This window comes from Balaenoptera musculus, chromosome 8 (assembly GCF_009873245.2).
Source record: "Balaenoptera musculus isolate JJ_BM4_2016_0621 chromosome 8, mBalMus1.pri.v3, whole genome shotgun sequence".
NCBI lineage: Eukaryota > Metazoa > Chordata > Mammalia > Artiodactyla > Balaenopteridae > Balaenoptera > Balaenoptera musculus.
In genome coordinates, this window is record NC_045792.1 from 11,818,951 (window position 1) to 11,846,455 (window position 27,505).

Consider the following 27,505-nt stretch of genomic DNA (forward strand, 5'->3'; position numbering starts at 1 on the left):
AGAGAACTTCAGTAGCGTGATGAGACCAGAGGCTAGGTTGCAGAGGTTAAACAGCAAATAGGGGATATGGAAGCAGAGATGTCTGTCTCCAGGAGTTTGGTAAGAAAGGGGAGGAGAGGGATTGGTTAGAAGAGGGATTGGATTGAATCGGGGTCAAGGTTTATCTTAGAATGAATATGTTTATGGGTTGAAGAGAAAGGCCCAAGACACGGGAGGGGGAGGAGATGACAGAAAGGCAAGAGCCTGAGAGGGCAAAAAAGAGATGGTGCAGGTGGAGAGTGGCCATGGAGAGGGGAAGAGATAATTCGTTCTCTGGAACGAGGAGAGGAGGTGAAGAGGACGTGGTGATGGGTCATTTCAGAGACAGCATGGAGGGCGGAGGAGGAGGAGAGAGATCATGCCTGGTGAGCATGACTTTCTCAACCGGGAGGCCCAGAGACAGAGAACACAGGTGCGCAAAGTCACCGAGGGCAGCAGAGGCCGTGGGGACTCCCACGAGCCTTGACGACTCACAGGGATAAACTAAAGGCTGAGCACCCAAGGGCTCATGTGTGCTGGCTGGCTTTTCCTCCCGAGTTTCTCTGCATTCTCTATTCCTGGCTACGGGGTGTCAAGGAGGGGGCGATACCTTGGGGAGGCCATGTGCCTGGATTACAGCTCAAGGCCTTCGAGTCCTGTCACGGCCCAGGAGCACCTGGGAAAGGAAGGCCTCGACGCAGACAGGCCTGCCCGGTTTCTCCCTGTCTCTCAGGCCCCAGGAATGCGACCTCCACCCCTACATCACCGCCCTGTCTGTCCCTGTGAAACGGAGGGAAAGAGGGAGGCAGAGGAAGGGAGGGGTGGGTAAGGATGGATGGAAGAGGCCGGTGCAGAGGAGGAAGAGAGCAGGGCATGGGGATGTGTGGGGGAAATGTGTTTCTAATACTGAAGTATTGGAAATAAGGCCACATATTCGCTTTTCAGTAGCGAGCTTTCCTTTAAACAACTGGCCTTGATTGCTGCTACAGCTGTTCTTCAGCTGTTCTGAGGTCCCCTTCACACCCCCACCCTGGGTCTCCACTGACGTTTCCTTGTCCTAGGACGCCCTTGCCTCTTTCTCAGCCTGGCCAACGGATGCCTTCAGGGCTCAGCTCTGGGTCATCTCTTGCAGAAAGCCTTCCCTCCATCCCCCCAGGCAGCTCAGGCAACCTGTTCTCTCACGACACACCCCCCTTCCCCACTGCACGTCACATTTTTCTGGGACTTCACATCACGCTGACGTTCCCTGCGAACACGTCTGTCTCTCCCACTAGACCCTGAGTTCCCTTAGGACAGAAGCCGTGTCTGACTCACGTTTCTACCCACAGGGCTTGGCACAGAACAGCCTGTCAATACAAGCCCATCAGATGCAACTGAGCCAGAGTGATACTCAAAGCTTCCCTCCTCTCTGATGGCCACGGGGTGGGCAATCAGTGATAAAAACACCAGCTCTGGAAGGTCCTGAGAGCCTTCCCCTTGGCCTGGACCATGCGGGACCCGGCTGTGCAGAAGCCTGGGGGAGATGGAGGAGGCAGGCCGTCTCTGTGGAGCTTGGGCTGTGGACGGCTGAGGTGTGGGCTCTGCGGTGCCCGGGAGAGGCTCACCTCTGTCACTCACTCCCACTCCCTGGCTGGTATACACATAGCATATTTATTTCTAATTTCCCTCGGCTTGGTGGATTTCCCCACATCCTCAGTACTGCTTAATGCAGAGAAAGGTCAGAATCACAGAGGGACCCGGTGTCCCAAGGAGTCACTTCCATGTCAGCTCTGTTTTTGCAAGCACCAGCAGTGACCCGGGCTCTGTGCTGTGTTTTGCCTGGCGCTTCACTGCGCGCTGTCATTATGACGGCCGTTATTCTTCTCTCAGGGAGAGATGGTGACTAATACTAACATCATGGGAAAAACAAACGCAAATCATTGAACAAGCAGATCCTGTAATGCATATTAATAATTCAGAGTAAATGCTAAATCTATCCCCTAGGCCCCAGAAGAAAAGAGCCTTCAAGCATCCTGAACTTGGTCTTCCTGTCAGAGATTTGAAAGCTGTACACTCTATTCCCAGCTTGGGCATTTTGGACATCTGGTGACTTAGAAAGACGAGCCTTGGAAGGGGTCCCCCCACCCCTTTAATCAATCCCTCCTTGATGCCCATTACTCTCTAATTACTCCCTGTTGTAGATTGAATTGTGTCCCCCCAGAAGATATATTGAAGTCTTAATCCCCAGGACCTGTGAACGTGACCTTATTTGGAAATAGGGTCTTTGCAGATGTAATCATTAAGATGAGATCATGCTGGGAAAGGGTGGGCCCTCAATCCAATGACTAGTGCCCTTAAAAGGAGGGAGAGATTTGGCACAGAGGGAAGAAGGCCATGAAAATATGGAGGCAAAGACTGGAGTTATGCTGCCACAAGCCAAGGGTCACCTACAACCACCAGAAGCTGGAAGAAAGCCTGGAACAGAGGCTTCCCTAGGACCTCGGGGGGAGCATGGCCCTGAGGACACCTTGGTTTAGGACTCCTGGCCTCCAGAACTGTAACAGAATAGGTTTCTGCTGTTTCAGGCCACCTAGTCTGTGATGCTTTGTGACAGCAGCCCTAAGGACTAATATACCCTTCCCTCCGCATCTCTTTGTGGGAGGAAGAAACCAGCTGTGTGGTTCTCACGGCTCTTGACTTTAGGCATGAGTGCGTCTCATGAGACACGTGCCTGGAAGGTGAGCTGACCCAAAGGGAGGGAAACACCTGGTGAGAGAGGAGAATCAGCCACTGGGGAGGAGAGAAGGGAGAGCAGGAAAAAGAACAAGTGTTCATGAAGATCCAGTGTCTATATGTGAAAATAACTGGGTCAGAAAACAGGGGTAGCCTCAGATGTCTATATACCTAAACCTTGAGAGCGTGTAACACAAGGCAGAAAATACGCTTTCATAGTATAATGGGTAGGACAGGGCCTGTTAACAGATTATATTTTAGAAGAAGAAAAAAACCTGAAAGGTAGAAAGGTGGAAAAGTGTTGAATGTCACAGAGATAAGGAACGATATCCAAATTTATAAATCTAAGGGTAGAAATATGTCAGAGGAGGAGCAAAGGAGAAAAGGAAAAATATGGTGCAGCCACATGGACAAAATGATTGATGTGTTTGTTTTAACACAGTTGATGAAAATGGAGGAGAGGGAAGTTATTGTGAAGAGCGGCTTTGACTATCCGGACATCTGCTGGAAACCTTTTGTGGCTAAAAGCAAGGCATCTGGTGCATTCCTAACTTGTGCAGGTGGCAATTTCATCTCTTAAATTGCTGAAGAAGTGACCAGCAGCAAAATAAAAGTCATAGGAACCTTGGAAGAAAGGGCTTATTATGTCATCTCCTTCGTTCATTTGACAAACGCTTTGAGTGTCATAGCACACGGTATATTCATTTAACATAAAGATGGATTAGGTGTGGTTCCTGCCCTCAAGAAGTCCACTATGAGTATTGAGTGAGCTAGACATGAACATCATGGAAAAATACAGTATGATTAATGCCATAAATGATAGAGGAACCAACTGTTAGGTGAAACCCAGAGGGAAACAATGGCAGTTTGGGTAAAATATCCAAGAAAAGGAAGAAGAATGTTCATAGTGAGACTTCCATCTTAGATGCTAAGAAGGCACATTTTCCAGTAAATGTGAAAGGGAAGACAGTTTAAGAAGCTCAGAAACCTCTCTTTGTCAGAGAAGGGGGTTAAAGGAAATTCTAAGGAAGGAAAGAAATCAGCAGAGTTGCCCAAGGAAGTCTTTAACGGCTCAGAATTTGAAAGGGAACGTATATGAGCGGAAGAGGAACCTCCTTAGAGATAAATTACACCGCAGACCTGGGAGGATGGTGTTAAAAGGTTGACATCCTAAGTCAGCTTGTCCAAAATGCTAAAGCAGTGGCTTGCGGGTGTCCCAAGTTTCGCTCAGGGCGGGCCCTTGGAGGAGGCGGGGCCGGCCTGTGGCTGGGGCTGACGTCCTCAGGCTGGACTCGAGTGCATGGAACTCCTCAGACCCTACCTGCTCCTGCCTTCATGGTCAAGGGAGTGAAAAGTAAGAAGACTGCAAGGGAGCCCCAGGGTGCTCCAGAGGTGGACAAGACTCCTGAACTCCCGGGTCCCCTGGGAGCGAAAGGGAGACTGAAAGAGGCAGAAGGAGGCCCGAGGAGGCAAACAGTTTGATCTCTACGAAGGGAAGGAGGTGGATTAGACCGCAGTACCACTTACTGACGCCTAGCCCATGCTAGGTGCACATTCTCGTATACACACAGCGACCGTCTGAGGCCGCTCAGTGTAGCCAAGCTGGGACTCCATCTAGGTCTGTGCCGTCTCCAACACACTCTGCTACAATATGAAAGGCACCGTTCCTAGAGCTGAATCTGTCCCTAATTTGGTGCCTGCAACTTGGGCAGTTTTCTCTCTGAGGGCCCTGTTTCCTTATCTGTAAGATAAAGTGATGGGAAATCTCCAGGGTCCCTCTCTGCTCTGACAGCCTCTGCTTTTCCTTGGATTCTGGATCTGCCTGGTTCAGCTGCAGCCTGACTTGCTGACCCGGGACCCCTATCCTCACATCCCCACGGCTCCCCTCCTGGGGTCTGGCCTGTGACCGCTCACCAGCACCGTGTGCTTGTAGGCCCTGTGAATCACGAGGCTGTAGCCCAACACGGTCACGTCCACCTGCTTGACCCACAGGGCCAGCGACGGGTCCCGGTCCTCGTTCTTGGCTGTGACGATGAACTTGGGGGACGCGTCTGAGCTCGGCCTGCTTCCTGTGGTACACAGGATGAGCGGACAGCTGGTCTGGAAGTCAAAAGCGTAGCCGTCAAAGGTCAGGTAGTGGCCGTAGCCCGAGACGATGCAGGAGGCGTCGGTGCGGGCCTGGCAGTAGTAGAGCCCGCCCTCCTCCATGCAGTACTCGTCACCCTTGCAGGGGATGGTTTCACAGTGGACGCTGTTGTCTGTGCCATTGCAGTAGCAGAAGATCTGGCAGTCCAGGTCCACCCAGAAGGTCTCATTGGTGGCAAGTTGGTGTCCCTCAAAGTTGCAGCCACACTCGCTCCGGGGGACGCACTGGCTGTCTTGCAGGGCATAGCCCTCGTCACACTGACACCCCTCGGAGCAGCTGTCCACACAGATGGGGCCCAACGTCAGGGTCTCACAGGTCTCTGTACACATCATGCACTCCTCGAAATGGCTGTTCTCCGGGCAGTCCAGAGCTGAGGGTGGGCGAGGAGGAGATGGGATTGAGAAAGGGACAGAGGTCAGAGACAGAGTCTGTGTACACTCATTGGTATGCATGGGTGTGTGCACGTATGGCTGTGTGCATAGTGTGTGTGCATGTGTGTGCGTGCAAGTATATATACTGCATGGGACTTACTTGTCCAGCACGGTGAGTTCAGCAAATGCCATGTGATCGGCACCGCTGCCATCCTCATTTGGGGTGATCCAAGGCTCAGCGAGCCCCTCACTCACGTGCTCCTCTAGCTCACTTAGCTTTTCATGTAGAAGATGCTGGGACCATGGGCCTGTTGTGAGCACCTGCGGCACACCAGGCACTGTTCTGGGCATTTTAGGGTAATTTTCTCAACAATCTGGATGGTAAGGACAGTCATATCACCCCTGTCTTATAAGTGAGGAAACTGAAGTTCAGTGACTTAATCCAGCTGTTAAGTACTGGAGAGAGATTCGAGTCTGCATCTCCCGACTCTGAGTCTCCTGACTCAAAGACTCCGGAAAGAGAGTCCTGGAAGGAACAAGTGCTCTGATGCTGTAGAGACCTGTGGGTACCATCTCTGAGCTTCAGTTTCTTCTCTGATTAAATAAGGACAGTACTTATCTAGGACTGCTGTTCTGAGGATTAATAACGTCATATATCAAGCCCACAGTAGGGTCTCAATAAACACTGTGCCCTTTCCCTTCTTACACTTCCCTCCATTACAGATAGGTTTCATGGAGGTGTTTCTACTCTACACATTGGACTTTCCCTGTGTCTTTCATCTCTCTGCTCCTGGTGTCCTCTGACCCCTTCCACCTCCTCACTGACCTCAGCACATGGTCCTGCCCACCTCCTTTATTCACACCCTTTGCCCCCTCCTGCACAGCCCTTACAAAGCCAAATCCTACCCACCCTCCAAGTTTCATTTCAAGTCACTGTTCTGCCCAGAAGCCTTCCTTGATAGATCAAGACTCTGCGTCAGTAAGCACAGCACATAAAATAACAGCACATGTGGCTCACCATGGAATTCCGTGTAACTTCCCATGCCTCTTTATTATTTTTGTTTGTTAAAACTTGACATGAGCCGGGATGAACCCAGGAATGCAGAAGAAATCTACCCACAGGTCTGTGTTTTCTAAAGATCTGTGCACGTCCTCACCATCTCCTGGGAGTTTAAGATCTTGCCTTTAAGGCTTTCTTTAGGTCTTATGCATACGATCACTCCTTAAGAGGGTTTTATAATCCAAGGACACAAAGGACACTATAGAGAAACTGCATGGCAATGATAGCTCTGCCCACAAGTACCAGCTCAACAGTTCTGCACTATGGACTGAAAGCCAATCTTTTTTCCCTCTGGGCTAAAGGACTGTCTCCACCTCCACTGACTAGTTGTAGGCTAGTTCAGCACTGATTAAATATGTCTGTATAGAGCGATTTTCACATTTGTCTCTAAATTATGAATAACACTGACTGCAGGTTTATGGTGATAGCAAATAACATGACTTATTTAAATGGCTCTCGTTTTATGACTTATCGTGTTGTCTGAATGTGTCTGAAAGTCTGGAACATACAGACATGAAGTAATAAAACTTCCCCTGGCTCCTGAAATGCCTCTGAAATTACTTAATTGGGCAGCCTGGCTCTGCCAGTGAGAGCTGGTTAAAAACATCTGAACACAGAAGCAGTGGGTGCCTGTCTCCAGGCCCAAAGAAGATTGTGTCCCTGATTTGCAGCTGTCACTCAATCCAATCCCCACTCTCTGCAAAACCCTGACTAGATTAACCCCTTAGTACCCAGAGACTTGCTTAATCAAGTGTGAGCCCTGGCCCTCCACCCGAGGAAGCCATGCTCCACGTGGCTGCTCCCGTCCACAAGTCTCTCTCTAAAAAAGGCACTTGTGAGCGTTTGCTCCAGCTCTGCAGGCCCTGATGAAGGATGGGGAGAAGTGAGTCTCAGCAGGCGTCGCACCCGGAAAAAGAGGGAATCACTGTCATCCCGCCACACTTACTTCGCGTGAACCATGCCACCAAACTGGGCTTCGTGCAGTACAAAAAAACAATCCAGAGACACTTCCTGCTGGGTAGGAGTTCATAGGCTAAAAGGATGGCACAGACACGGCCTGGCACCAAAATGGCTTTGGTATGCGGCAGACTCTGTAATCCCGTAATGTGAATGAACTATAGCTAGAAAGTTGAGTACAGAAGCAGGGACGGAGATCATTTTAGACAAGCTGGAGGCGGGGCGAAAGAGGATGTGGGAAGCGGGTTAAAGAGAAGGCTTTGGGAAGGCATTCTAAGGTCCCACTAGATGTGGTGGTCAGTAGAAACCTGGCAGCCTCCCTCCCTTTAGGTGACTTTATGAAAAGAGCATGCTTCCAGAATTCCACCTGCAGATTCAGAGCCTCTGTTATGAATCCCTCCCCAGTGTGATTAGGGTCACCAGGGACGTAACCGCCCAGCTCAGAGATGATACTCCAAATGCTCCTTTGGGCTTCCAGTGCTCAGAAATCAGAGCATTATTTTTAAATAACAATATGTGTGTGTAGGGGGGAGGCGGGGGGGGATATTCTTAGCTCTGGCTAAGATGTTACTATTGCAAAGGCTTAGAGGCAAGGTAAGGATACCCCAGTAGCAATGGGTGAGCCTCACCCAGACCTTAGCTTCTAATAACATTCCCCACCAAAATGAATCAGGATTTCTCGGAGTAATGGTTGATTCTAGACTGGGGCAGGGAAGGTTAAGAGGTGATGTGGAGCATCTCGTTAATCTGGAAAGTAAGAAAATGACAGAGGCATATCCAAAGGACGTAGGAGGCACCTGGAAGGGGCACCCACAGGCCAAATCTGTCATAATTTTAATGCCAAAACAACAAATGTGATATGAAACATACATCATTGAAAAAAACAGGTATCTGTGTGTCCATGTTGATGAGATAGATAGATGATTGAGGTAAATAAATAGATGGATGGATGGGTGGATGGATGATAGATAGGGGACAGGCAGGCAGAAGAGATAGGAGGGCTCTGGCTTACAGTAAAATGACATCTGCTGACGGGTACACGTGGAGAGAGTGCTGGAGCTGTAAACTGTCAGCATGTAATCGTCATGCTGAAGATCAGTACAAGCAAAAGTCATCAGTGGGCACTAAGTCGAGGAGGGGGATCGTGATGACAAGCAGGGTGCTGCATGGTCGTAAAGTACTTCCCCACAGATTGCTCATTAGTCACAAGATAGAAACGTAGTGACACAGAGTGGTGATATTTGACAACCCCTGACCAGGGGGCCAACGTGCCCATCACCAACGAGAGGAGGCTGGACAGAGCGTGCCCCACATGTGAGCTGATACCATGAGGAAAACACGCCTCTCCTACGCAGGGGGCTGGGTGGGATGTAGAGCAGAACCCAGCCATGGCGAAGCATCAAACCCAAATGGAGGGCTATTCTATTTCAAAAGGGGGGAGACTGTAATCTTTAAAAATGACAAGATCATAAGAGACAAAGAAGCTAAGGAATTGTTCCAGACTTAAGGAGACCAAAGAGACATGACAGCTAAATGCCCCATGTGGTCGCGGACTAGATCTGCACTGAGGTGTGGGGGAAAGCCATAAAGGACACGACTGGGTCAACGGGCAAAACTGAAGTGGATATTAAGTTATCGCATCAATGTTAAATTTCCTAAGGTCAGTAACCGTACTGTGCTGTGAATGAGTGTCTTGATTCTAAGGAAATATACACTTAATGTATTTAGGGGCAAAGGGGCACGATGTCTGCAACTTCCCTTCAAACGGAGAGTCAGTGAGAGAGAATGACAAAGCAAACAGGGCAAAATGCTAACAACAGGTCATCTGGGTAAAAGCTATATAGATATTCTTGTAACCCTTCTGTAACTTTAAAATTATTTCAAAATAAAAAGTTAAAAAAATAAACAAACTTAGGTTGGAAGAAATATAATGGAAGAGACATAACCAGATGTAAAGGATGGAATCTCAGTGGTGGCGCTGGTCTTCGTGAGGGCCGACCTTCTTGGTGGGGAAGGGGTGGGAGGTGTGGTCCAGGTGGGGCAGTCCTGGCCCCAGGCCTGGGTCCCGCCCCCTCAGCCACTTCTCCTTCTACCCTTCCATTTACTCCTCCCCCTGGGCTCCCCCAGAACCGAGGGGATTATATGTCTCGTCTTCCCAGCAATTATTCTCATTACTACAAGTACTGCTGAGAGGGGTCAGATACTCTGGGGGCAAAATGAACAACCAGGCCCATGGGACTCTCTCAAGAACCATTGTCAGGTTTGCCCTGGGGAGCGGGGCTAATCTCTACTCCGGGAAAGGCACCCTGACTGATCACCGTGGGCTGAAATGAATGGGGTCCTGCCTTGCCAGGAGAGAAGGCGCCCACTGAGCCATCACAAAGATTTCCGGTCCTTTGACATGATGTGTTCCCTCTGCTAGAAATAACCAAGGGTCAATAGCTAATTGTTCTACAACGAAGAGGGATGGTGTGATTAGAAACAACAATAAAGTTGCGCAATAGTCTGGTCTGGGGGGACGAGCCTTCCAGAAGACACATCAGACTAGGGAAGATGTACAGGGTTAATGAGATTGTCCTTGAGTGCGATTGCACCAGGAAGAGAAGGAGATCCGGGGTCTCAGTTATCCACGCCCCGCCCCGGCCGGCCGCCCCCATGGCGTCACCCGAACTCACGGCAGAAGTCGTGGGTCCTCCAGGGCTGCACCTCCACGTCGGCGTTCTTGCAGGCGCTCGCGTACCGGGCCACAGAGTCACAGAGCTCGGACTCGTTGCCCCCGCTCTGGCACAGGCGGAAGAGGCAGGTGCGGTAGTAGGCGGTGACGTTGACCACGCCGTGGCACTCCAGGAAGGAGCTGTTGGAGGGGTCGTTGATGATGCCGCACCTGGAACGGCTGCGGTAAAATTTCAGCAGCTCCGAGTCGTTGCCGCAGGCCTTCAGCAGGTCCCCGCACTCCCCGTTGCAGATCTCCTCGAAAGTGGTCCAGCTTTCCAGGAACACCGCCAGGTTGTCCGTGCACTTGCCACTGGGGAGACAGAACTCTTCGCTGGCGTTCGCGTTGAAGAAGCCACACAAGCCCCCCGTGCAGTTGAAGTAGGCGGTGGAGAGCCGGATGTACAGCAGACCCACGTCTGAGTATTGCAGGGTCACGACACCCTTGGACTCGACGGTCGTGCTGTTTTTGTTTCGATAAATTTCCAGCTTCCCCGAAGGATGGAAGAAAGGCAGTTCCACTTCCTGACCGTTCACCTGAAAAATCAAATCGCTATCATGAGTTCCAGATACACACAGGGTGCCCACAATTTCCTAGGTTGTGAATAAAGACGTGGCTCTGCCCCATGGCTAGCCCTTGGAGTAAGGTCGAGAAGCTGACAGTGGGCGGAAACCACACAGACATCAACTGTTTTTTTCGTGGGCATCTTTGTTTCTTTCTTTCCAGGCTCCTCTGATCCAACACATTTGCTATTTGTGTGTGTGTGTGAGACCCTCAGCTAGTTCCAAACAAAACTGAAGTGTGAGCAACAGTCACCGTAGACATGTGGCTTCCTCCTGCCCCCGACGTCCTGCCTCCTTCTTCTCCCTTCAAATTTTACTTTTCCTGGGTCTCAGCCCCTTGGAAGCACACAGTATATATCTAATTATCTAGCTGTCCATCCACCTATCTACCTATTATTATTTTGATAAATTAATTTCTGCCAGTGTGTCAATGGGAGTAAAAACACAGCCCTTTCAGTTTGTAGATGTATGCTTTATTCACTGCATTGACTTTTGCTTTCTAAATTAGATGTCATGTGATATTATGAAATGCACATGGCACAGGGAGGAGGGAGATCTGCTCCTCCCTCCCCCTCCATCACCCCAGCTCTGTCACCTCCCAGCTGTCAGGCCCACAGCCCTCATTTAGCCCTTTGGGAACCTCATGTGAAAACAAGGAGTTGCACTCGATGATGCCCAAGATTCCTTCTTACTAACGATCTGTGAGTCTGCATGCTTAGTGATGGGTATTTTAGACCAGGACAGCGGGGCATGAGGCACCATGGCAGGCACCCCTTCTGCTACTCCACACGGATTCCCATCTACAGGTAGGAGATGCAGCATAGTACAGGGTAAAGAGCACAGACTTTGGAGCCAGCTGACCCGGGCTTGAATCCCACTTTATGGCTGTGTGTCCCGGGGGAAGTTACTTAACCTCTCTGTGCCTCAGTTTTCTCATCTGTAAAATGGGAATAATGATGTTATCTACCTCTTAGGATGAATGTGATACTGCTTAGGATAGTGCTTGGCACACAGTAAGCATCCTATAAGTATTTGCTACTCTGGCGAGCTAGTCCTGCTCTAATTCGAGAAATTCCAGCTTCACTCCAGGTCTCCACCTGATGGACGTTTATTTGGTGCTGACAGTTAGAAAATGCTCCCATTTCGGAATCACTGCCTTCCTAGAATCCGCTCACGGTCAGAGGCAGCCAGGCAAGCCTGAAGAGCGTGGCTCCTTCGCTTGGCGGGACTCATCAGAAAAGTCTCCAAGGCCGCAAGCGTCTTACCTTGACCTCCGAAGCCCCGATGCCTCCTATCTTGACCTCCTGGTCAGCCACCAGGATCCGGAGACCCCGCAGCCAAGCAGGCCCTGCGTCCGGCTTCTTCTTGTTGATGTCGATTTCCAAGTACTCTGGCCGCTCAGGGCAGGTCTTGAGGAGCGTGTAGGAGAACTCGACGGGGAAGGCGTAGGCGGCGCCGTCGAAGGTGTGCAGCACCTGGTCCTGGCTGAGCAGGCACACGGTCTCCCGCCTGGGGAAGCAGCCCTGGTAGCCGTTCTCCACTGCGCACACCTCCTCGCCACGGCACGTCTTGTTGAAGCAGTACACGTCGCCGCCCTCCTCGCACAGGCACTGCACCGTGCAGTTGGCTGTGGCCCAGAAGAACTCGCCCATGGCGTAGTAGTGGCCGTCGAAGTCACAGCCGCACTTGTGCAGCGGGACGCACTGGCTGGTGCTGAGGACAAAGCCTTCGTTGCACTCGCAGCCCTCCGTGCAGGGCGTGGCGCAGCTGTGGGAGGCCGTCAGATCTGAGCACGTGTCTGGGCAGCTGCTGGTGCACACGGAGTAGTGGCTGAAGCTCGGGCACTGCACCGTGGACACTGACGTGGGGGAGAGGAGAGAGCGTGACAAGGTGAATGACCCAGGGGCTAACCGGCCAGATCCACCACGCACGGGGGCCTGGAGGAGGAACGCTCCTTCTGGACCAGTTGGCACCTAGAGGGAGGGCCAAGCCACCGCTCACTGGGGGAAGGGAGACGGAGGGTGTGCAAGGAGCACAACTGCTTTGGTAGTAACTACTGAGCAATGGGATGGAGTGGGATCTCACTTGATCATCCTGACTGAAATAAAATTTCAGGTTCCCATCCTAACTAGACTCGACTGATTATTCAATACAGGTTTAGTACTGGGTGAACTACACTCATCGAGATGGTTTAAGATCTTCAACCGATGGGCATATAAGTTGGTCTGACTTTAAAGAACACAGCCCATTCCTAGGAGGAAATAAATCCAACTCACAGGAGAAATGAAAAATCTAACTCTTAGAGGAGGAATTTGAAAAAGTGAACTTTCAAACAGGGACCAAAGAAGACTGTGAAAATGAATTCTCTGTCAAAAATAAGAAAGAACCTTAGCTAACTGAAAAGAACCTGTGTGCCTATTCCCCCAGGAGACTGAATTGGAACTGGATGCCTTCTGAAGGCCCTTCTTGCCGTGGAAAACTTCGATTCTTATTTTAAGAACATCTGAGTCTGGTTTGAGTCTGGTTGACCCCAACAGGCGGAGGCTCAAGAGCCTGGTAGACGAGTTCTCTGAATTAAATACAATTCATCCCACTAAAATGAGAGACAGGGAGAGGAATGTGGAGGGTAGGAAAGTAGTACCACTAGAAAAAAAATAGCCATTATAGGCAAAAAATTAGGCAATTGGATGCTCTTGGATTACACAAGGATCAAAGAGAAGTCATATTCAATCTCAACTTGAATCAGGATTTGTATACTCCAGGCGTGATAGAGGCTGGCCAGTCCACACACACAAAAACATTTAAATATACTCTCTTTTAGTATCTTGATCAATTCTCAAGAATTGATTCTGATACATATTGATTTATATGAATCCAACCTATACGGATAGGAAAAAATCACTCTCTGGCCTTGGAACTGAAAGAAACTTTTAAATCTCACCTCCATAGCACTCTCAAATGCATGGATAATATTTTTCGGTTTACTCATATGGAGGAAACCAAGGACAAGGAAAGAAACAAAATTCCAAGAAGCAATTTGGTTTTTCGTTTGCTCGTTTTCAACATTTACATAACTAGGAAAAGTGAGAGAGATGTAAGTTGGATAGAAGGAAAACATAAGATAGCTAAATTGTTCCAAACGCTCAATCCAAAAGTGTAATTCCAAGGGGACAGCTGGATTTCCCACACTTTGGGGGGCTTTTTTCCTCACCACCCGGCATTTTAGAACAAGGCCTCCTTCCGGGTCTGCTACCTGCCCTGTCTACTGCCCCTTTTGGACCAGCTGAAGTGCTCTAGGGCAGAAGTCACAGAACCTGAAGGCACTGAAAGTAGAGAGGAAACAGCCAAGGACAAAAATGCCCTGGGTTCCATCTGGGAGGTGCATTCTTCTCCCAAAGGCGGCTCTTGATTCCCCAGGCCAGTGTCCACATTTCCCCAACAGCCGTGGGGACGGCCACCTCCAGCTCAGAAACGGCCCCCCCCCCTGCTCAACTCTGCCCGGGCCATCCCTGCTAAGGGCCCTCTTCCGGCCACGCATTCCGTGTCTCCTGACCATGGATGCCCATCAGTGGTTTAATAAGTTTACTAAGTGGTTTCTTGTTTTCTGGCCACAGTACTGGGTGAGGAGAAAGGTCAAGATGCTTCTACAGTTCGTTCTTTACCATTTGCTATATTTCAACCTCACCCTGACTCTCGGCCAATGTGTCTTAACAGGGAGCTCTCAGAGGAGCCCCGAAACCCTCTCCCGGCACCCCCTGCACAGGCGTGGCCTTCCGTGTGGACAGGATGCCAGCTTACCACACCCAGTCTGGATTCGCCAGTCTCCGATCGGAATGCCCAGGGCTTGGCACACAAGGACGTAGGCCTGGATGGCCTGACACAGGAGTGTCCCATTGTCCCTCACGCTGCACAGGTCATACACGCAGCTGTGCACGAAGGCCATGGGGTCCACGACAGTGCCACACTCCCACAGGGGGCCGTCGGTCTTGTTGAGGAAGCCGCAGTAGTCGGGGCCAAAGTAGAGGGCTTCGGTGGCCGCGTCACACTGGGTGCAATTATCCACGCAGCCCGAGTCACACTGCCAGTCGGCGTGGTAGACCCGCCAGCTCTCTCCCAGGTCTAGGACTGACATGGCTGGCCTGCCGTCGGGGCGCAGGAAGTCATCCAGAGGGTTTTTGTTGTAGTTCCCACAAAGCCCGCAAGTGGAGTTGATGTAGGAGCCTGGGATGGAGATGGAGGCGTAGTGCTGGCCGTCAAACGTCACTAAGAGCCCAAAATCCGTTTCCACGGCAGTAGACATGCCACTCTGGTAGATTTTCACCGCCCCCAAGTCTAAGGTGACGGGCAAAGAAGCCACTAGGTCATTCACCTGCCAACAACAGCAATAGTAAAAAGGCAGGTGAGCAGGGGCCAGGGCAGTGGGTCCAGCTGAGGTCAGGAAAGGGGGGAGGGATGGAGCCACTCAGCACCACAGAGAGAGTGGCCCCCAAAAGCCTTGGGTGCCAGCGGGCTTGCCTCCCAGCAAGGCAGAGGCCCCAGAACCTTCGAGAGCAGGCTGGCGTTTGAGTTGTGACAGACGTGCCTTGCTTAGTGCCACTCTAAACCCCTCTGGGGACCAGGTGGTTGTCAACACTTCCTGGCTGGCTCTTGGGCCAGCTTCACGTCTTTTCTTGAAAGACTAGTTACCTGGCTTTTCCCCTTTTCTCCTCGAAATCCATTCTTTAAGTCTCAGCTTAAGGCACATACTTTCCATGACCCCCTTGCTGCCCTTAGCACCCCCGACCCCTCCTCCCAGCTGGAAGGTGCCCTATAAACTGTCCCCACCATCGAGCTTTGAGGCTGCCCTGGTGTTATTCTCTGAGTGTTTCACCCTGCCACTTCCTGATACCAGGCCTATGTCACACCATCGTTCAACACAACAAATTCGAACACCTACTGGGTACCAAGCACGATGTTAGGTGCTGAGAAATAAAGAATAAAAAAAGTAATTGTCCCTGCCCCTTATGAGGTCTAGGTCTACTGAGGAAGATGGACACAAATGGATATTTATGACATACAGTTGTAAATATGCGTTCATAGGAGATGCAGTGATGCAGTGGGAGAATGGTACCTGACCACTGATCCAGCCTGGGGAGGGGGGGGGTCATGTAGGCTTTTTAGGGGCAGTTAAGTCTGACCTAGGTCTTTAGAGATAAACAGAAGCAGCCGAAGGAAGAGTAGGGGGCAGAGAATTCCAGGACAAGTGAATAAAATCACGTGGTTAGAAGTAGCTGCATGAGAAGAGGGACAGTCATCGGGGTGTCACTGTACTGCAGAGGGAAGGGAAGGGGCAGCTGGAGAGGAAGCTGGACACAGGCAGGGTCCATTCATTCAGTAGATGTCAACTCAGCGCTTTCTGTGTGTCAAGCTCTGTTCTAAGAGTTGGGGATTAGCCATGAGTGAAACGGATGAAAATCCCTGCCTCTTGGAACTGTCTACTCCTCTTCAGGAGACCAAGAGCAAACAAAACCAATACGTAAAATACATAACGACATCAGAAAAGTGTTCTGCAGGAAAATAAAGCTGGGAATGTGGATCCAAAGTGCTAGGGAAGAGGGTTTCTAATTTTAGACAGGAGGGTCGAGGAAGACCCCACGGGGAAGGGGATATTTGAGATGAGGAAGAAGCCGGGCAGTTATCTGGGGTGAGAGTGGCTTACGCAGAGGGGACGGCCAGGCCCTGGGGATGAGTGTGCTGGGCGCTGGGTTCGCACGGGCCAGTGTGGCCGGAGTGGAGCGCCAGGAGCAGGCAGTGGTCGGGGAGGGCAGAGAGATAACAGCAGCCAGAACAGGCAGGGCCTTGTCAGCCATTGTAGAGACTTTGGCTGTGACTCTGAGGGAAGCCGAGAGCGAAGAGAGCACCCAGAGCAAAAGATTGACATGATCTGACTTCCGTTTTGGAAGAATTGCTCTGAATTCTGTGTTGGGAACAGATCTTGGAGGCCCTTTGAAGCATGATTTTTAAGAGAAAACGAAACGCCACAAAAACAAAAACAACAACTTGGATTTCTCTTCTGTAGGAAGAGCTCCACAAAGTTTTAAGTAAGAGAAGGATATGGTCAGACTTGTGTTGGAAAAAGTCCACTCTGGCCGGTACGAAGGGTGTATTGAAGTAGGTGGAGATTAGACACAGAGAAATCAGGAGGGCAACTGGTGCTGGAGGCCAGGGCTGATGAGGGCGAGACCTGACCTGCACCCAGACGTGGAGGAGGGACAGCCTGTGGAGGACACTCCGCAGGGCCTGGGGCTTTTTGCAGTGGGGAGTGAGAAATGGGGGAAGAATCAAGAGTGACTCCCACAGGAATGAAGACGAAGATGTAGAGAATGGACTTGAGGACACAGGCAGGGGGAAGGGTAAGCTGGGACGAAGTGAGAGAGTAGCACTGACATATATACACTACCAAATGTAAAATAGACAGCTAGTGGGAAGCAGCCGCATAGCACAGGGAAATCAGCTCGGCGCTTTGTGCCCACCTGGAGGGGTGGGATAGGGAGAGTGGGAGGGAGATGCAAGGGGGAGGGGATATGGGGATATATGTGTACATATAGCTGATTCACTTTGTTATACAGCAGAAACTAACACAACATTGTAAAGCAATTATACTCCAATAAAGATGTTTAAAAAAAAAAGGAGTCCCATGTGTAAGTGACTTGATAAGCCTCCAACAGAGACTTAGTTTTCTTCTTTTCCACACTTAACGTGCCTGGCATCTCCAGACTTCACTTTTGAGGGCTGGAATGGACGGTTACTCCTAAAACAGCCCTGGGTGGGCTGACTGTAAGTGCACGTCCAGGCTGCCCTGCACCTGTACTGATTTCTGGCACACAGAAAAATCAAGGGTCTTTAGTGCCACCATTGCTGCAACTCTCTGGGTTGTCTAGGAAGGGAGACAATAGACTGTCCAAGCAACACTCCCAAGGTTTACCATGGCTAATGGCACGTGCAATTCTCTGTCCCTAGAAGTTAGTATGACTTATGGGGGAAGGGAACAAAAAAACAGGCTTGAGATGTAAGCCATCCTATGAGAGCAGAAAGTAGAAAAAAAAACACCCAGGAGTTGGTTGATTTATCCTTATCTCCCAGGTAGCAAGTTAGCCAACAAGGATGAGAAAAGCCACACTCTGAGGAAGGTCAGTCAGCAAGAGCGCTGGGTGATTATTGTGTATTGCTCTATGCTGAGATGTAGGAAGTGAAATCTTCTCCAAGGAGGTATAATCGTAAATGCCAAATACCTCCCTCGCTGAATGCCCTCCTCTCCTCTCACTCAGCCCCTGCTAACAAAGGACAGTGGTTGTGCTTCAGAGCAGAAGCCATGGGGTGCGGTGAGGGGGACTGTCTCTGGATGTTGCAACCGTCCCCCTGCTGCATCCGATCTCGTCCCACGCACACTGCCTGTGTCCCTACGCTGCCCTTCGGCATTGCCCAGATTTTCCCTTTTTTTTCCAGCCTCAGTGGTCATTTCGCCCCCTTTCTTTCTCATGCATGTCTCAGTTTCAACCACACCTTATAGAGTCCTGTGCTTGTACCGCAGAGGGCTCAGAGTGGGAGCAGCTGGGGACTCTCCCCCAGCCCATGGCTTCTTATTTCTTTCCTGCTGTCCCAGTCCTCAGCTCCTGATGCGCCAATGTTGATGAGTCTCCCTGTTTGCTTCCCTTCTTCTCCCTGTGTACCAGCCAGGACCCCCTTTAACCGTGTCTCTCCCAGGAGTGGGTAGGGGCAAGGTTAGGTGGGAGCAAGGTTAGGAGAGAGAAGTAGCATCGTAGGACAGGTCTTAGAATGAGAAGAACTTTCGGTGGGAATGGCAGTGTGGGAATGAGCATGTATTGAGTGCCTACTGGGTGCCAGGCTTTGTACTAGCTATCGCACACGTGGCTATCCTATTTCATCCTCACAACAACCTAAGAAGGTCCTTACCATCTCCCCCTTTTGCAGATGAGGAAATTGAGATTCAGGGCTTTCATAATTTGTGGGTGACAGGACCAGACCCTCCACTGCTTCCTGCTGCCTTTGTCCAGTGCTGAGTTGGGGTAGCCAAGTCCAAACTACAGCAAAGAGCCCTGCCTTCTAGACATGACACGATTACCCCGTTTTACAGATGGAGAAAGTAAAGCTCAGAGAGGCCACTCAGCTGGCAGTGGTGGCCCAAGGCTTGTGCAGATCTGACCCTAGAGTCAGAGCTCTTTGTCACCATCAGCTATTTGGCGTTGGCACTCTTTTCCCTGGTGTACCCTAAACTACTCAGTTTTATCTGGGGGAGAAAGATGAAAACTGATAAGTATTAGTTAAAAGGAGACATTTACTATATACGGATGTTAGCTGGCTTTCTTTGGCCGCATTAGCATACACAATCCTAAATTGTTTATGTTGTCACTTGAGAACATTTCAAAGGGGGAAAATGCATATTCAGAGCCCAAGTTCCTAACCCCAGCACGTGGAGAAAGGCAACATGTTCGTTAAGATCTGTTTGCAAGGCCCCGCCCTGCGTGTCTGGAAGTCTGCAAATCAGGCTTCTTCTTGACTCCCACCCCCCCTTGCCCGTCCCCACTTCACCCTGGGTGGGGTCTCTGCCATCCATGGAGGCACCCTCCCCAGCAGGGCAGGTGTATTCAGAGACGCTCGGAAGCCATTTGGCAAAAGGAAAAGGGAGCCATTGTTTGCTTGCAGTTGGAATCACATAACCTTTTCTTTCTGAAACATTTACATTCACGTCCACATCTCCCTGTCGCTACAGAAAATTGAGGAATCCATGCCCTATGCTCGGACGATGGAAGAGAGCCACGCAAAATTAGCAGAGCTGCTGGTGCCCCTTTCCTTCTAAAAAAAAGAGTCTGACTGTGAAGGGAAAAGAATTTTAATCAAAATGGAAAATAGGAATACAGCGTGAAGCTTTCTTTTTCCAACTTCAGATATTGTACACATCATCCCCACAAGACAAGGAAGTAGAGGAGAGCTAGCAAACATTTTTCTAGCTGGAAATGTTAGCATCTATCTACAAGGACAAGTGTAGTGCTCAACAGCACAGTAGAAATTTAAAAGGGAAAAACTCCAAACTTCTGCAGCCGAATTCTTACCTCTGATTTGATTTACAGAGCTGTCTCTAGGGAGACTAACCAAATAACAAGCAAATTGGCATTTTAACCACTGTAATAGCCCACTTTTCTAATTATGACACTGATACGCTGCACAGACCTAGGAAGGGCAGAGCCAGAAAAAGTGGAATTAGTTCCTCGGTCCTGCCTTTTGTTGGACATGCTGCATCAATTAAAACTACAACATGTTTTTTTAAAAAAGAAAGACCTCCCTGCGCTGGCATCAGTTCTGGTTTGTAATCTCTGTGATGACCTCCATGCTTGGGGATTAAAGACTGCATAGGGTTGCAGCAATCAACCCCTTGTTGTCCTGGTTATTATTGCTTGAATAAATACATGGTTGCCACGAAGTCTCCATTAACATCATGAAACTTGGGGCCTCCACAAATTGAGTAATTGCTACTGGCTTTTTGTTCTCCCTCTTTTGTCAATGCCCCAGCCTGAAATCCAGGTAGACAGGGACAGGAGTCATTTGCATATGCTAAACGAACCACAGAGATCCGTGTTCTCTCCCATTCCAAGCAGGAGTGGGGGATTCTGTTAAAGGGGTGTTTGGGTAAAGCTTTCAGGGGAACTTTCCACCCAGGCTTCACTAAAGAAGTCACCGAGCCCACTCCAGCTGCCTGGACAGACAGTGCCTGTGGCTACACCAATCAGTTTGGATGTTTCTTGGAGAATGAAGCCACAGCTCTTGGGTAAACAGGATGGGGGGATGTGAGGATGGTTAATCAAAAGCTGTAGTGAATTACAGGTTTGTACTTTGTGTTTACACTGTCTCCAGGGCATGGCCATGTGGCTACCATTGTTGCAAGCCATGTTCATGAGAAACAATTTACTTCTGTTCCCAGTTACGTCTGAGCTTGGATGTGTGTGTGTGTGTGTGTGTTTGTGTCAACTAAGAACTTAAATGTACTTTAAGATATACAGCAGATAGACATGTCAAAGAGAAAGCTTAGGTTAGCTCTTGTACAAGCGAAATTTAGCCTAGTAAAGAATTTTACAAGGTATTTGCATGGATCTTTACAAAGATCCATGCATCTTTTTGGTACAAAGGGCAAAACAGCAGTAGATCTGGGAACGTCTTCCCCAGGCTGAAGTACCTCCAGCTTCTCCATCTCCCCGTGAAGGACGGAGAGGGTCTCACCTTGACTTTTCCATAGCTTCCTTTGGGGATGAGAATCTTGTAGCCATTCACCTCCACCGAGAGCTCCTTCACCCAGGAGACGGCTGAGCCCCCCCGGTGCTCGTTCTTTGCCTCTACGCTGAAGAAGGGGAGGCTGGAAGTATGCAAACACTGTCGGGCCAGCAGGTAGGCACAGGAGCCTTGGAAGTGGAAGAGGAAACCATCAAACGTGTGGTAGTGCGGCTCCCCAAATACCACGCACGTGCTGGTCTCCAGCGGGCTGCAGTAGAAGAATCTGCCTTTGGGCTCGCACACCTCGTAGGGGCTGCAGGAGGCCTCCTGGCAGTAGATCTCGTTGTTGAAATCCAGACAGCGGCACTTGATGGTGCAGTTCAGGTCATCCCAGAACACCTCCCCTCGCCGAAGGAACTGTCCTGGGGAATAAGGACAGGAGAACTAACATTTATTGAGCATTTACCTTCTGTGCCCGGCATCGGGCTAAAGGCTTTACTTGCCTTATACCGTTTAATCCACAAAAGAACCCGATTAGATATGAAGTGTTGACCTCACTTGTCAAGTGAGGAAACTGAGGCTTAAGAGAAGTTAGGTAATTCATCCAAATCACTCAGCAACTCGACCGCGAAGCCGGGATTCCAAGCCAAGTCTGTCTGAATCCAATCTAAGCTCTTGACATTATTGTCACCACCACTGGTGAGCACACTTTCATTCAAGGAAAGACACATTGTCTCGCTCCATGGGATACACCAGGACACACGGCAGTCCTTGCCTTCCTTTCGGCGATAAGAGGAAGGGTATTCCGAAAGAAGGCCCTCCCCCACCCCCTGGGTAACTTGGCAACACTGTCGGTTCATTTGCTAACGTGATCATTCATTCACTCATCCACTCACTCAACAAACAGCTGTTGGGGGCTCAGTACGTGCCAGAAAAGAATCAGGAGTCAGACCCACAAATTTAAATCCCAGGCCTCCTGGGAAGATTCTGGAAAGGGCTGACCCCTGGCTTCCCACATTCCCGGGCTCATAAATCCTGTAGACACTGTTTAGGCAGAACTTACACCTACACGAGTTGTCTTCTCCCCTCACCCTAGGCCCGGTCTAAGTCCAGCACTCCTCTCTCTTTATCCCCTGGACAGAACTTCTTGACAGAATCTAGGTCAGGAGGAGAGTGAGATGGGGAGGGGAAATGGTTCTAAGGGATGTGCTAATGTTTAAAATACTTCTATTGCCTTGGTAGGCATTCAGTCTTTAAAACCATTTCTCTAAATGAATGATTTCCCCCACCAAAAACCTTGAAATCTACCAGTTCTTCACATCAACCTTCAGTTGACAACGGGAGCATCTCTGGGCTGGGGGCTATGACCTAATCCTTGGTTGGGGGTCGGAGTCAAGAGAACTGGGCAATGGTCACAAGTCTGCCATCAACTGCCAAGACTACTGACTGAACTTCCACCTGTCTTCATGTTCTAACCCATAGAATGTGGACAAGGTTATTTTCTCATCCCTGCCTCCTGGGGAACAGAGATGCTATAAAAAGTTGGCACAGGTCAATAAGGTAGAAGTATTTGTACATTGAGACTGTCTGAAAAGGAAGGTATCAAAGATACAACATTAAGAATTGTAAACAATATCATACACCAGGAGTAACTATAGTTTGAAACTGTAGTTTGAAAAGGTTTCTCAAATTTTTGTAAAACTGAATACCTAGTGCAGAGCACAAAGCTGCCAGGTGAACCCAGGCAGAAAGCATGGCAGTTGGACAGTCCTTTCAATGTCTGTCCAACAGGAACAATTATGTCTCAGCGGGCAGTTATGTTTCATGCGGCCCCTGGACGGGATAATAGATGTGTTCACAGTCCCAGTAGGTCAGATGCATCAGCCCTGAAAACAGGCCCCTCCAACCTCAATGCCCTCTGGCACTCACCCAGGCTGCACATATTCTAGCAGCCTCCGCTCGGTATGATTTCCAGTCTCTGCTTTCTCAGGCTTCCAATAAATGAGGGAGAAATGCCTTTGAATAGAGGAGGTTTGGACCAAAAGGTAGACTCTCTGAGATAATTCTGTTTGCAAAATGATGATATAATAAACCAGCTCTATGCAACACTTCCCCTGCTATTGCCCAGGCCAAATCCCCATCTCATTAGACTGATGTATGTCCAGTGGCACATTAAAATGCACAGCAGCCTGTATGAGGAGATTGAATTTGTCCTGTATATGAAACCCAAAGCCATAACTCAGGAGGGAAAGAATGAAGTCAAAGTGAGGACTTTGTACGCAGCTGGCATCTGACCAACCCCACAGCTCTGCGAGCCAGTGTTTTCCATTATCACAGCATTTCATTCCCGGGACTCAAGGAGAGGCTGTCACCCGGCACTTAGGTAGCACGGCCACAGCCAGTCAGCTCCATGACACTTGGACAAAGGCGAGAGATGTTGAGTAGGTCCCTAGCCCAGGCCATAAAAGCGAGAGAGATAACGGAGCATTGGTTTGGTATCTTCACAGACCTTAGATGAAGATGTGTTTACACTCTGTAAGGGAGGAGAGCGCAATCTCTGAAATCCTGGTGACCTTTGGAGCTAGATTCTTTTCTGTCCAGTTTAATACTGGCTTAGCTCTAAACATTTATTTGCTCTTCTGAACATGGAGGACTTTACAGAGTCCACAGAGGCAAGGATGTCCAGGCAGGCCATCTTCACAAAAGACCTTTCCTCAGAGCAAAAGCAGAGGTTTGATAAGTGTGACCACAGCGCAGGGGATGGGGGCAGAGGGTGTGGGCATTTCAGACCAGGTGAATATGGCTCTTCTGATTATTACACAAATCAAAGCCCTCAGGCCTGCTGAGACACAGAGGTCACCTGGCCATGCTCTAAATGGAAGGGGGGCAAGAGACCTCCTGAAATTTTCATCCCAACCCGTAACTTTCTTAGGAATCGGGAAGCATTTTCCCCAGGGTCATCTTCTGTGCTTACACAGTACCCTGCACTCATGTCTCTCATAATAGGTCTTACATCGTGTCTTCACTGTTTCTGTGCTGTCTTCTCTACCATGGTAGGGTCACAGGGATCCAGAGCAAGCACCATCTTCAGCACCTAAGAGAGTGGCTAAGCGCATTTGGAAAGATGCAGTGGCTGGAAGGCTGAATGGACGGATGGGTAGATGGGTAGATGGGTGGGTAGGTGAGTGGGTGAGTGGATGGGTAGATAAATGCACAGACAGATGGATAGATGATTGACTAATTCTAGTTGCTATAGCCTCCACTCCTAGAGGCAGAAATATGCCCAGAAATCCTGTTTTCTGAATACTTTTAGACATATAAGAAGCAGGAATCTATAAACCATGGCGTCCCTGTGAGAGTCCTGGACTGTTTTGTACATCCAAAGGGGTTTTGACGTTTCAGAGGAGGCTCCAAACTTTGGATGCCCATGTAAAGGAAACCCACTGAGGTTCACCTACAGCTTGTTCACACAGACCTAAAGCCGGCTTTGCTTCTCGCTAAATTCCTGCATGTTTTGCTGCTGCTTGGAGGATTTTAGGAGAAGCTACCCTAAAGACTATGACACGTTTTTTCCTTTCTTTCTAATCATACTAGGAAGTACTGGTTTACTCTCGTACAGACTTGGTGATGCTCCAAGTTCACCCACTCCCATGGATCTACAAAGTGCAGATGGCAGAGCAGGGGTAAAGATGAGAAGGAAAATTTAAAGGGGGAAATGGCAACAACAACGACAACAAAAATAATGTTAAACAGGAGGGCTCCCTTCTGTCCCTCCAGCTGAGGAATCATTCAAGAGCCTCATCCACTTTGGAGCAGTTCCCAATGGGGAGCTGTGTTCATACCCCAGGCAAAGACTTCAGAAACCACAGTATGGCCAGCGCAGGGTTTCAGCTCCTGGAGTGATGAACGTGCATGCGAAAATTACCTTGATCTCCATAACCCAGACGGGAGACTTCAAAGGGTAAGGCATCACCAATGAGTCCCCCCCACCGTGGCTTAAAAGCCTGCCTGTCTATCTAAACGAAACAAACCCTGCTTTGCCTCAGAGAAGAGGAAATGCCTTTACCTCTGGAGGTGCAGCCATTGGCTGGGTCAATTTCCTTCCCATCAACTTTAAATGCCCAGCGACCTGGAACATTGACGTTTGTGGTCTCTTGGATATTCACAATATCAGGGGTTCTTGACCCCGGAAGGCTGAAGAAATTGGTGAGGTTTCCACCATTAAATCCTGCCTAGAGCACAAAAGGGAGAGCAGACTTTCGAGCACACACATCAACTCCCCCCCAACCCGCCGCCCCGACCTTGGTTTACTTGCCCACCATCTTGTTTTCAGCACACCTGAAATCAAGAGACCCCTTTTCCTGGAGTCTCTGGGGCCCCCATTTCAGGTGATAAAGGCCCTCTAGTTCATGCCACACCCGGATCCAGGTATCAAAGATGGGCAACACTAGTCCCTCAGTCAACCTGCAGGGTCAGACACGCTTCTCCAGTTCAAAGCAGGATCCCCCCCAGATGCTGAGAGCATAAGAAGAGAGTGCAGTGCTTCAGAAACACATAGGAGGATGAGCCAGAGAACCACCTACCTGTGCCATCACTCCCCCAAGACCCGTCAGGGGATCACCGCCGCTCGCCGTCCCCGTGGTCCAGTTGATTTCGTAATAATTGAAGAGCGTGAACGTATAGGAACCGTCAGACACCAGGACGGCCTGGAAGGTGTTCACCTGCAGGATGCGAATGGGCGGGCGGGCTCAGGACTCACACCCCCAGGAGCTCCTCTCCCAGGTAGCAGCTCCCTTTACCCTGGCCCCTCCCCACGCAAGCAACTCAGAGCTGCTCCGACCCCAGCCTCGGTGCTCCGCCTTCTCTCCAAATATGTTCTCCCCTCCAGTGGGAAAAGCAAGACATGTGGGGCTGTGCATCCAGAAGAGAAATGGCCTGAGAATAACCTAGAGGCTGACTCAGCGTCCCTCTTACATCTCTGACTGGTACCAGACAGGAAAGTCAGAGGCCCGACTCAGCGTGTGATAATACGTGGGCACCTATAGATGGCAGCATGAGAATAAACTATAGGAACTAGTGGAGCTGGGGAGAGGGCTGTGAGCACCTGTTCCCAGAGCAGGTGGGGTAGGGCGGGGGTGGGGGTGGGGTGGGGGGATGGGGAGGGAGAGGGCAGAGCATGAAAATGCCAGTCGGTGTGACTCTAGTGGTGGCATGGGCCCTGCTCTCTCGCTTCCTGGAACACTCCGCTAATCTTGGTGAGACGTCTCCCCCTCTTTTAAATGCAGGTTGGAAAGTGATTTTTAAAAAGCACTTTGTGGGGAGAAATTGCTCCTCTAATGGAGCATTTATGCGTCACTTTATATCTGCAAAATTCTCCACGCCCATCTGTACCTCAACCAATGCTAAGACGGGCACATTTTTGGCCCATTCCCATCGTAGGAGCTAAGAAAACTGAGGGCTCAGGGAAATGAATTGCTGGAAATTCCACAATGACCCAGCAACAGAAAACAGAATTGGAGCCAGAGCTCCCAGTCTGATCTCTTCGTGCACTGTCATTACACACGGTTTTAAGTTTCAACTTTTTAGGACAGAGATGTTATATACATTCAAATCAGTCTTGCAAACAGTTTCCAGAAACAAGCTGTAGCAAACTCTGTCCTTTACTATTTCCCTTTGCTAATCCCTACCCCCTGATGCATGTTTTCAGGAAATTCAAGTAAAAAATAGAGTTAAAAGGAGAGGCTGCTTCGACCTTTTCCATTCAAACCTAGCATTTTCCTAGCTGCCCGATACCGTCCTGGTTAACATTCTGTCAGATGCAGAGGAAGACCCACATCCTTATCCTGTGTAATCAAACTGGGGTAAAGGATCTTGGAAGCCCCAAATCTCCCATCCTAGACAGTCCCAGGGAGGGAGAAAAGGTGCAAGTAAAGAAAAGCCCTTTTTGTACACGAGAACTTTCTCCTCAAGCTCTGTGCTTGCCACAGCTGATGGCGTTTATGATAGAGCCGCCCAGGTTTATGCCTCCATTCTCTGGCCCCGTTCAACAAAAGGGCAAAGTGGGACACAGAGAGGACCAAGCAGTCACCTATATGGCCGCTGTGGGGTCAGATTCAAGAGAAAGGCATAAAGTCAAGGTCACACAAGGACCAAAACTAAACCCCCTTTCAGACCAGGATGCTCCTTCCGGATGTGAATTCCTTCCCCTGAAATGAAGTTGGAAATATCTTTGGTCCAAGCAGGTCTTGAAAGCAACCCATGTCTGATCCCAGAAGTCACGTTAAAACCAGCCAGCCATCCTAAGAACGCTCCAGAAGCTGGCTCGCCCTCATGCACCTTCTCCCTCACTCTCACACCCCACCCCCCGACAGGTAACTCTTCAACATGGGTTGTAAGACTCCTCTGGATCTGTTCTTGTAAAACCATGTTTTTAATTCTTGAAAAGCCCTTTTATACTTCAGAGGACTTCTAACGCTACCTGGAGGGGCAGCTGAGGAAAGAGCTTAGCACTCAGAGTTAGGAGACTGGGTTTGCAGCCTGCTCTGCCTCATACGAGGTTCAAATCCCTTTTCTTGGCACTTGGGCAAGTTACTTAACCTCTCTGGGCCTGTTCCCTCACCTTTAAAGTGGACGGCGAGCTTCCTTGGGAACATTCTTGTGAGGGTTAAATGATTTGCAAAGATAGCCTATCACAGCCCTGGG

General features: G+C 49.8%; 1 protein-coding gene across 2 annotated transcripts in view; it reads right to left on the reverse strand.

Moving 5' to 3' along the window:
• LOC118899230 (tubulin-specific chaperone cofactor E-like protein) overlaps positions 1-27,505 on the reverse strand; it is a 151,597-nt gene that overhangs the window by 34,238 nt on the left and 89,854 nt on the right. For both annotated transcript variants that reach the window (XM_036860605.1, XM_036860606.1), the window contains 7 exons: positions 25,387-25,524; positions 24,870-25,035; positions 20,813-21,225; positions 14,339-14,909; positions 11,806-12,398; positions 9,940-10,513; positions 4,645-5,246 (listed from right to left, as the gene is read on the reverse strand). In XM_036860605.1, the coding sequence (XP_036716500.1) occupies positions 4,645-5,246; positions 9,940-10,513; positions 11,806-12,398; positions 14,339-14,909; positions 20,813-21,225; positions 24,870-25,035; positions 25,387-25,524 (3,057 nt within the window). The remainder of the gene's footprint in view (positions 1-4,644; positions 5,247-9,939; positions 10,514-11,805; positions 12,399-14,338; positions 14,910-20,812; positions 21,226-24,869; positions 25,036-25,386; positions 25,525-27,505) is intronic.